This window comes from Heterodontus francisci, chromosome 18 (assembly GCF_036365525.1).
Source record: "Heterodontus francisci isolate sHetFra1 chromosome 18, sHetFra1.hap1, whole genome shotgun sequence".
Lineage (NCBI taxonomy): Eukaryota > Metazoa > Chordata > Chondrichthyes > Heterodontiformes > Heterodontidae > Heterodontus > Heterodontus francisci.
This window is the reverse complement of record NC_090388.1, coordinates 60,569,763-60,581,457: the sequence shown is the minus strand read 5'-3', so window position 1 is coordinate 60,581,457 and position 11,695 is coordinate 60,569,763. Positions and strand designations below refer to the sequence as shown.

Genomic DNA, 11,695 nt, shown 5'->3' with positions numbered 1-11,695 from the left:
ATGTGGGCCCCTTTGAAAACTGATAAAATGCTATTGTCAACGATAAGGAAATGGCAGATAATGGCAGTTTGAATAACTACTTTGCATCAGTATCTACAGTAGAGGAACAGCATGCCAGAAATTCCAAGGGAACTAATACTGCATGAGGGATACAGACTTAAAATTTAACTTAAGCAAAAAAACAGCATTGAAGAAAATAATGGCACTAAAAGGACGACACACTTCAAGACCAGATGTTTTCTGTCCCAGGATTTTAAAGGAAGTGGGTCAGAACATAGCAGATGCCCTAACTATAATCTTCGAAATTTCTCTCAATTTGGGAACTGTTCTTAAATTTAAAAAATGTGTACGGCGCACTTCTATTTAAGAAAGAGGGAAACCAAGGAATTATAGACCAAGTAGCCCAACTTCCCTTCTTGAGAAATTACTAGAATCTATAATTGAGAGGGTTACTGAACACCTTGAAACTTTTCAGCTGATCATGGATTTGTAAAGAGTAGGTCATGCTTGATGAACCCGATTGAATTTTTTGGAAGAGCTGACTAAAGTAGGGACAGGGCATTGTCTGTGGATGTTATTGATATGGACTTTCAGAAGGAATTTGATTAAAGTCCTTCATAAGAGACTTAGCTAAAGTTGAAACTCATGGAATTGAAGGCAAATTATTGATTTGTTTAGGAAATTGGCTGTGCAGTCGGAAAAACACTGGCCCATTATCCCTACACTCTAACAGGATGTGACCAATGTTCCCTTTAAAATTTAGTTGTTGTGAGCAGTGTTTATTTTCAGTATGCAGTCCCTTTAAATTCTTTTGCTTGGTCACACACACGCATTATTTATCCCAGACCAAGGCCTGCGCAGTACCTTTCAGCTGCTGCACAGCTATGCACCCCCACAGCTTAGGGGGAACATTGGATGTGACTAGTGGTGTCCTGCAGGTATGAGTTGGAGCCTCAAATATTCACCATATTTATCAACAACTTAGATGATGGGATGTAAATCCACATATCTAAATTTTTTGAAGAGGCAAAGATAGGCAGCATTGTAAGCAGTGTATCTACATAAAATTGCAAAGAGATAATAGACAAAGTGAATGGGCAAAACTGTAGCAAATGGATTTTAATGTAGGCAAATTTGAGGTCATCCAGTTTCGACCTAAAAAGGGTAGAATAGGATACTTTCTAAATGGTGAAAAGCTCGAAGCAGTGTAGGTCCAGAGTTTTGGGGATCCAGGTACATAGATTAAAATGTCATCAACAGGAAAATAAAATAATCAAAAAGGTTAATGGAATACAGGCCTTTATATGTGGAGGACTAGAATACAAGGGGGCAGAATTCATACTTCAACTATAAAAGCCCTTGGTTAGACCACACCTTAGAAAAGTATATATTGGACCTGGAAGGAGTGCAACATAGACTTACCTGAATGATACCTGGACTCCAAAGGCTAAATTATGAGGAGAGATTACAGAAAATAGTGTTGTATTGCCTAGAATTTAGAAGATGATTTGATCAAAGTTTAAGATACTGATGGGAGCAGGTCAGGTAAATGGGTAGATAGAGAGAAACTATTTCCATTGGTTGGGGAGTGTAGGACTAGGGGGCATAGTCAAAAAAATTAGAGCCAGACCTTTCAGGTGTGAAATTAGGAAACACATCTACACAGAAAGGGTGGTAGAAGTTTGGAACTCTCTTCTGCAAATGGCAACTGATGTAAGATCAATTTTAAATCTGAGATTGATAGATTTTTGTTAACCTAAATTTATTAAAGGATATGGAGTTAGGTCACAGATCAGCCATGATCTCATTAAATGGCAGAACAGGCGTGAGGAACTAAATCACTAAATCCTGTTCCTGCATTGTTAATGCAGCTTCCTAATTATGGTAATGTTGCTGCAAGGACACAGATTCTATACTAAATACAATCAGCTGCTGTATGTTCATGGGTAATTTGCAGAATTAAAGTGCATAAAAAGATACTTGACATTTGCACCAGTGGAAGAGGCTACAGTGGTGTACTGGCTTTATAACCACTAGTACTCTGTTGTTGGGGAACGGGAGACAATTTAATGACTTAATATTTTTATAGTTTCCTGTATACTGTAAAAACAAAACACAAAATTTCAATACACTAATGCCCCACCCACCCCTCCACTGCAGAAGCCCAGCTTCAGGAAGGTGAAGCTCAGTTCCGAGAGTAGCATCGAAGCTACCTGACTCCTGTAATGATACACAGAACAGTGCTCATCACAGGTCAACATGAACTCTCCATCTCTCCCTTTGGTGTTTCTCTTCCTCCTTCTCCCAGTTTGTGTTGATTGCTCCCTCTTCACCTCAGTTTGCATTTCTCTCTCCCTCCCTCCCCAGCATTTTGTTGTTTTTATGCAAATTATTCAGCAGAGAGCCATAACAGTCTGAGGCACAAAGAACATAAGGAAGTATGGAATGAGAAAAGGCTAGTTGGCTCACCTCATTGAGAGTACCCTCACAAAATGAAAGTTTAATATTTCTTTCACTGTATCAACATCCCCTTTTTACAGCATTATTGAAATCATACAACAGACTGACAATAGGCTTATCCATTTGTTTATTATTAAATTGTTTTGAAGCATCAGGACCTTTAATAGTACATTTACATAGAAGACCGAAGCCTATTTTTCTACAACTTGACACCTTATCTACAATCCAATTGTGTTAAACACATCACTTTTGGCCTCAACACGATTTAGGCGGCAACAGCAGCAGAGCTGTTTCTAGAGTCTGTTCCTTCACCCAATTCAACACGGAGAGTTAACTACAGACAAATATGAAGGGTGGAAGAAAGCTATAAAGGTAAATACTAAAGCTTTTGCTTTTATGAACTAAAGGTTAAAAAAACTAGGAGATAAGTTACACATGAGAATCAGAGAGATACATGGAATTTGAAGCCCTTGTGGGAGAATGAACCACAATAATAAACTGCTCAGCACTGTTTTTGAAATGTTGCAATCATTCTTTTGGACGTATTCTTTGCTGTTTATTTTCTTGAGAATAGTGTCAGGCCATAAGTATAGAACCCTGGATTAGTATATCTATCACAGACCAGTCTGTGCTCTAGAAGGGAAATACAAAAGTTCCAAAGAAATTCAAAATGATATTTTTAAATATTTGAAAGCAAAAACATGGTATTGATGAATTGAGGCAGGACTAGCCTATCCTCAGTTTCACAGTACACAACTGCTATGTTATTGCTATTCCATGAAACCTTCGACATGATGGAACAGCAAAGAGTATTTTGATGATGCAAAATGTCACTGATTCCATTGAAGATTGTAAACCATGCAGCCCAAAGCACAGCAGCATTGTCTCTCATGAGGGTATTTCCATCTGAATGTTAAAGGGCACTCAAGAGCCAATCAGAACACTGTGATAGCCCTCCAGTATTAGAGGGCAAGGATACAGAAGCTACATTTGTTCAATTAAAGTTCTACGATTATCAAATGATGTAAAGTTCAGTGCTGCTGTTATTTCTAGCATACCAAGGTACAGAAAACATAAATCAGCACTGAAGTGTTCAAGACCACCCACCAGTGCTGCCTGAAGTGAAGGCTAATGGAAAAGAGTATTCGTAACTCTTAAGGAAATATAGTTTGTTTTAATAATATTCTCCCTTTGGATACAGGCAGCAGGTGACCTTTTTGATAGGCAAGGCACTGCTCTATATGCCTAACCAAGCCAGCATGTTACCATGGTAACAGGCCTTTCCTGTAGAATCCCACCACCAAGCAGCTGGATGTTTATGGGGAGGTGGGGGGTTGGAGAAAGACTGCCTCTGCAGAATTCCAGGTGAGGTAGTGTGTCTCAGTTGCCTCATCTGATGAACCATGTCTGGTAAGTGGTCATATCTATATCATTGACCAATTCAGTTTTCTACAATTGTAGACTTTACAATATAAAGCTGGCAGCAGTCATATTCCAGTAGATTGGATATTACTCTATCACATATCTGGCCCCAGGCCCTTGCACAACATCTTGTGATCTGTTGAGCTCCTTATCATCCAATGAGTGGTAATTCATATGTGAGAAAATAGACAGTAATGAAAAACTAAAAGACAGCATCAGGTACATCCTTCATCCAAATTAAGCTGTTTGTCAATTATTTTTCTTGGGAAGAGAAAAAAAACTGGAAGAATCATGCATTTATGTTAGATCACCACCACACAGGAGTAACACTATGATGAAGTTCCATGAAGACAATGCCCCTTTAATAAGGAACCCAAAAGGTGGAAATTTGGAAATTAAACAAAGTGCATATCAAACCTTCAACTAGCAATTCCTCTTGCAGGGGATTGGGGGGGGGGGGGGGGGGTGGGGGGGGGTGGGGAGGGGGGCAGTGAAATAGAGGGCAAGGGCAATCTAAAGTGCTTTGTTCAGTGGCTCAGCATAAAACTTAATGACTTCTAACTGCTTTTAATCAGCTGACAGTCCTACATAGATTATATCAATTAGCCATGCATTTACTGCACACTGCCCAAAAAAATAGAAAAATCGCTAACTTGCAGGGTTTCCTCTAGAAGCTGCAGTTTCCTGTTCCTATTGGCATTTTAGAGTTAACAATCTATCTGTTATCACAGAGGCAGTTAATTAAAACAGACATGACAGAGTGCATATAGGTCACATTTTTCAGTACACATTGGCTTTTGAAACAGGGAATTTCTTGAGGTAATATATGGCATTTTGCCTCAAATCCTATTTTTTTTCCAAAAACAGCAATTTTACACATAGTACAGTGGCCCCCCTCATTCCCCTTTTCTTTGTCCCATTCCTGTTAAATATTGTTACGAAGAGAAATTCTTGCAAGGGGTGCATTTTTGGGACCTTTCAGTATCAGTGATAATCATGATAGTCGGTATACTAGATGCTTTGAATTAGTGTAGTGCACCCTTAATTAATGAGCAATAAGCAACACAGGTTATACCTTAGGTACGGTTTATTAGAACATATCAAAGCGTGAATAATCTTTCAGGATCCTCTGTTAGAGGCATCATGTGAAAATGTTTGCAAAAACAAAGAAGTTTGTCAACATCAAACTCCATTGCATCACTCGTGATTGATTGCATCATTAAAAAAAAATGACACACAGCTCAGTTTCCTTTTTTCCCCAAAGTTTGCCAAAGCACTAAGACATTCCCCTTGAATGAACAAACTCTTAAAACAATGAAATAGTAAGAGGCTTACTGGGAGGAGCTACTGTACACAAATAAGAGGGTAGCTTTTACGAGGATTTAAGCATTGTTGAGGAGAAATTTGAGCCAATTACAATGCCCATAGTCAACATTTAAAAGATTATTCTATCCTGGGCTTACAGGTTGCGATTGCAATGGACCTTTAATAAAAAATTGCTCGCATTGAAGGTTTTAACTAACCTAAAACATCATTGCAACTCTAATAACACTTCAATCAAATTAATACAAGAGTCCATACATTGTAGATGAACACTAGTATCTACGCAAAACAAAGCCCTGCTAAGGTGGGCATCTACACATTATTGTGAGTGTCCTGTCCTTGGAAGCACTCAATATTTTGTTTGACTAGGCCGTCACAATACAGATCCTGACTATGCACAATGCCTGTGGTACTAAGGTAGCACTCAGCAGATGGTTTTGATCTAGGGCTGCAATATTGCACACAAGTCTTCAATGCAAATAAATACAAGAAACTAATAAAAAAAGAAACAAGTGAACCAGCATTTTTGTAGCCTCCATCTGAAAGCATATATACTTACACTCGGATTGAAATGCATCAACTATAATTCCCTTCTTCATTGCCTAGAACAGGTTACGTTATTTAAAAAAGTATCTCCTTCCAGCACATGAAGCAGACATTTGTTTTTCTTTTGTTCAAAGAAACAGCTGTAGTTTGTGGAAGCATTTCAGCATTTAATAAAGTAGTGAATGTGTATCTTTAACAACTAAGGTAGCCAGTCAATTCTCTGCAAGGGCTCATAGACATAAACTTATTTGCCAAAAGACAGCCAGTGATCAATTAAAAACTTAACACTCACTTAAGAGTTGAGGTATTGCAGGTGGTGAGGTATGTATGAATAAGTTAAACAGAAAGTTAGGAGAGCACCCCCAAATATGAAAAGATGCAAATATCTGACCTGAAAGCAAACATTCTAAAAAAAACTGCAGTTTCCTCAAACATGTATGTTTTAAAAATTCTTTAGTATTAGTCAAGTGGTGCTTTCTTCAAATTCTGTTAAGGTGTTGTAGGAACTGTGCCTTTATGGTGCACCTCCTAACTCTTTAAAGTTACTGCCCACAAAAAGGTTAAAGTATATTCTTGTGCCTGACATTGGTGCTCTATTGTGACTGGAACAGATGTTCATTAACTGCAACTTTTCCCTCTCCTGGCAGGAGATTCAGCATTTCAAGCAATATCGTCCCTTAATTAAATACTCCCCCAATCAAAACTCGAAAAGTACATACAAGTCTCACACACAAGGCACTTTTTAAAAAAAAAGTGTAAGATGGGGCAGGAGAACGAATAGTGTTTACAAACTGGGACAAAAAAAATACCCTTTTGCTTAATTAGAACGTGGCACTGCCATCTAAACTTAAATAAATTCTTTTAACATTTCAGGTCACTTTCAGGTTTTACTTCTCAAATTCTTGTGCAGGAACTCCTGGCTGTTGCAATGAATTTCTTCCCATCGTGGTCACCATTTTATCATATCACAGACTAACCTATGCCTTGTGTGTAAAATTAAGGTGGAAAGAAGCACAAGCACAAAGAGAGAAAAGGAACAGAGGAATGTGTGAAAATGTAAGAGAAAGACTGCTAAAAACAAAGAGCACGTTCTTTCTCTTCTCCCAACCAGATATAATAAACTTTTCAACAAAGCTCTATTACAATACAGTTTGACATATTCAAATTTTCTAAGGGAGCAGTGACTGAATTTATATAATTTCTAAAAGCAGTTTGTACAACATTCCTTAAGCTATAAATATTAATTACTACACTTTGGAGATGGCCTTTATAAATGGTTTCCATTATAACGCCTTGAAGTTAGCACACTAATTTTCTGAAAGGCACCTACCAAATTTGAGAAATCTCAGCCTTTTGGAAAGTGAATGTGAAAATTATTTGATAACTATTGGATGTGCAAGGAGAGGCAGGAGCATTGTGCAAGTAATGAAGATTTTACCAAGCCAATACATGACCACCTCAACGGCCATATTGGGGTGCATCAATTAAATCTCAGTATACAAAAAAGTTACAAGATGCGGAAATAATCATCATGGAGAAAACTTGATTGCTGTTAATCAAATATTTAGGAGGATGTTTATATTAAAAGGAAACAATTCTACCAGTCTTTATATCCTGTCTGTTTCTTACAAATCATATTTTCTTCCTTCTGCCAAGAGGCCAAAGTGGTTTGAGCCACAGATTTCCTGCTGGCTACATGAACATTTTCCAAATTCAGAAAATGACTTTTGCTAATTTATCATGTCTGCCCCTTCACCCCCATCTTCTTAGTGTGAGGTGCTTCAATCTAACATTACTGCTACCTATAGCAGTGCACAAATGTGAATTCAGAATATGATTGGAAGACAGGTTCCTAGCAAAGGAATCTAGTGTTGTACTGCTAGAAAAAAGGCAACATATCAAAAAGAAACTTGACTGTTTTAAGTCAGTGTTAGATCCCATACTGCACTATAAAACAAATCTGTGGCTTATTTAGCAGTGCATGTGGGACTTCTGTACCCAGCAATGAACAGTAAATATATCTTTTTTGCTGCTCAAGTTGGAGCAAAAGAAATCCACACCACCAAATGAGGACAAGATTCATGTTTGTGAGCCACTGACCACCTAAATATAATCAATAAAAAAAACATGTATTGATCACACAATATGGAGACATAACTGTGGCTCTCTGATCAGATGTTAGGCTACCATTAAAAAAAATTCTACATTTCACACAGAACTCTGTCCAGCAAAGATGGCAGTGAACCAATGAAGTTGGCATTTAGCCATTACACAATAGTGGCTTCCTCAACACCCACCCTCCCACACCCCCCCCAAAAAACTGTTCTATTCGACAAATTATTCTCCTAGTACCATCACCACTTTAAACACAGAACAAGCAGTAGGTGCCACACTCTACAAAAATGCTGATTAGCAGGAAATAAAGCTTTTAGCAAACTAAATGAAACTATGGTATACAAGTCTTTTTAAAATAACATCACAAATCCAATCTTGGTATTTGTTGAAAAATGGATGAGCTTATTTATATATACATGGAATATTCCCTTTCAAAACCCCAATTCTCTCTCACGGATTAAGATTAGTACAGTTTCACTGTATAAACTTCCATTCTTCTTGCCTCGATGTCAATTGCTCCAGCAGAAAATCTGGATCCTTCAAGAGACAGAATGAAACGGATCTAATTTTAGCCTGACCACTACATTTCCATCTTGCTCTGCACAGAGTTGCCACCTGTTCAGATTTTGACTGCATTCAGAAATTTCTAAAATGAACACATATTAGAGGTCTGTTTTTCCAAATAAAACTTAGAAGTCAATTTTTCCTCTATTGACTTCTATGTTTTACAATGTGGAAACATTAGCTATTAAATCAAAAACTGCAATTAAAAAAAAAAATCAATAGCATGGTAAGCATCTGTACTCAAGCCATGATCTTAACCTGCCCCTATTCTGTCCCTGGTCTGCATTTCAGTGCAGCAAAAGGTGGCAACTCTAGCTGTGCACTGCAAAAGTATGCCATGCAAGCATTTTTAGTCAAACAGCAAATATAATTAACACTGGAAACGAGGCCAAACTGGCTCCTGAAGAGGAGAGATAGGTCAGGGTAAAGCCTGCAGTTAGTCACATTTCCTGGATGGCAGAAGTCGTGAAATTACAAAAATAGTAACTTGGCATGCAGGGTTTAGTAAACAATTTGTTAAAAAGCTGCACCATCCCTATTCCAACAAGCTGTTAGCCAACTTTAATTCAGTTTCGTTTCATCAAGAAAAAACACAGCTTAATGTCAAAATTTATAAGCCACAGGTCTGATGGTACAAAGGCTTCGGCTGGAAAAAGCAAGATTAAGAATCTCAAGATTCCCCCATATTTCATTTATTCGTTATTTTATGGTCCAGTTTGTGCAAAAGCATCTCGGTATTTTTTTTTACTCGACCATTCTCCGGACGCATACACATGGGCAGCTGCTAAAAGAACCATTTTGTAATGCTGCTAGGTTCCCACTGTCGAACAATCTTCATTGTACAGATGGATTCACCAGCTAAAATGACTTATGGTCACAATGAGTACTTTGAAGAATGTGCCACTCAAATCACATCCCAACAGTACATTCATTATGCCAGCCATCCAGTCAGGTGGACTCGGGAAGGAAAAAGTTCCATTTCACTACATGCAAATAAATATTCCAGGAAAAGGAATTTTGCAATAACATTAATTTATACATTTCCCGCTAAACAAATTCACACCTGATGTGCACACAGGTGGAGTGCAACAACCAACACTTGGATGCAGTATATAAGCAGCACAAAACATTTCCCAAATGTTTGCTTCCCTTTCTCAACACGCTTGGGTTTGACAAAAATCAACAAAAGCCGTCTTCTTTATTAAAAAAAGGAAGGCCATTTTCCCCCTCCCTCTAACAAATCCCATTGATTATTAGAATAGATCTGCAAAATTTGATAACACTGTGTGGTTCCAGTGATTCCATGTCTTTTGTTTACCCCATTTAAAAAAAAAACATGAGAAAGAATTACCCTACAACATTATCGGATATAAGCATTCAAAGCAAATGATACTTAGACAAAGAATAGGGTATGGGGAGAAAACTGTGCTATCTACCTACTGAACACACTTTCTTGAAGATTGAATTTAAAATCTTTTGTTTAATATAAAGTTCAGCAAATAATTCCCCTTCGCCTTTTGTTCTCCTTTATCATTGTTGCTAGATACAAAGTAATTGTCGTCAAAAATTGTTCATGAAGCATTCTGTATTGGTTTTTTTTTAGTAAGAAGCAGCTCCTAACTGGACTCTATTAAAACACAAACGTAGTGTGATTGGAAAATGAACACTGGTGATGTCCTGTGGGCAGGTGAAGGAGGCACTTTGATTGGCTGGTATTGTAATAAACTTCCCTTCCATCCCGACACTAGGTGGTAGTGTTGTCAAGAATCCAGTTGCAATTAGGCACTTGGCTGCGAGTTTGTAAGGCAGTGCCTGCTGTCCGCTATGTCATCAAGATTGGCTTCTGCCGTATTTCCAGAATATCTGAGGGGGCGAGAGAGAGGCAGATTCAATAGCGTTGAAAAAACATTCAAAAACTCAAAATCAAGCCTAAATACCACTTAGAATTTCTCCTGGGTGAGGGAAGAGGTCATAATTTTCTCAATATTTGGAGTCAAGGGATCAGATACAGGGAAACTTGGAAATTGATAGATCCTTGTATAAGGAACGTGAAATTATTTCTGGGTTACTTAATAGAGATTGGTAAATACTTGTTTTTGAAATATAATCTTGTTCTAATTCAGTTTGATGCAAGTCATTTTACTTCAATACTGCATGTAGAAATGTGTTTGGGAAAAGATTTTTAAAACTCACTAGAATCTGAACATCTAATGACAATACAGGTCATCAGGGTTTCTTGGAAAACGGAAAAGAATTGTCGAAAGTGCAATAAAAAGACGTTCAGAGGGAACTAGATATCAGTCTATTCTCAGTAATAGCTCTTTTGCCTACGAGTCAGATGATTGTGGATTCAAGTTCTACTCCAGAGACTTTAGCACAAAATCAAGGCCGACATCCCAGCGCAGTACTCAGAGTGCTGCACTGTTAGCGGTACTGGGCTGACGGCAGAAAAAAAATGGCCATCACACCGCCGCGATCTAGCGCGCGGTAGCTCATTTAAATACGCAGGTCCGGCCACTTCCACTCCCCCAAATCACGTGGCAGGGGCAGCTTCAACGATGCCGTGAACGGTGTCAGCTGCCTCTGCGCAGGCGCCATTTTTAAAGGACTGCCAGACCTTTCACAGACTGCAGATTTGAACCACGTACTTCCCCCCATCACCGTACGATAAATAAATGGTCGCCCCATTCCCCCCCTCAAAAAACACAAATTGCCCAGCTGACCTCTACCCCCAACCCCTCAACTGCACAAAATGCAGAGGTCACCCCTCCCCCCCCACACTCCAGAAATGCAGTGTTGACCCTGTTTCTCCCCACCCCCCAACTACACAAAAAATCCTACGTTCCCCCCTTTCCCCACCGCAGTGAAGCCAGCTTTCCCTGGATGGGAAAGTGAAGGCGTGTGAGTGCCGCCTGTCACACAGAAGATACTGGACATCCGGTAAGATCGTGATGAATTGTAGGTAAAAGTATTCATGAGGTTTATTTAAAAATTTAGTTGGGTCCCATCACCAAACAGCGGGGTGGGGGGAGGGGTTGCCACCAAGGAGCCTCGCCACCGTCCGGGACGTTCAAGCCCGGCAATCCCATCGTCGGGCTGCGTGACGGGACCGCTGCAATCTTCTGCCCTCCCCCCACCACCACTACCACAGAGCTCGATGTCGGGAGCTCAACAAAATTCAGCCCACTGTCTTTCAGTTGAGATGTTAAACTGAGTCTTTATCTACCCGCTCAGCTGAACATAAAAGATTCGACAGCATTGGCCG

At 39.1% G+C, this 11,695-nt stretch overlaps 1 protein-coding gene across 5 annotated transcripts in view; it reads right to left on the bottom strand.

The window, feature by feature from the left end:
• Positions 1-2,572: 2,572 nt before the first annotated feature.
• Positions 2,573-11,695, bottom strand: part of kiaa0930 — a 131,144-nt gene continuing 122,021 nt past the window's right edge. For all 5 annotated transcript variants that reach the window (XM_068050824.1, XM_068050827.1, XM_068050825.1 and 2 more), the window contains one exon: positions 2,573-10,293. In XM_068050824.1, the coding sequence (XP_067906925.1) occupies positions 10,253-10,293 (41 nt within the window). In that variant the 3' untranslated portion in view covers positions 2,573-10,252. The remainder of the gene's footprint in view (positions 10,294-11,695) is intronic.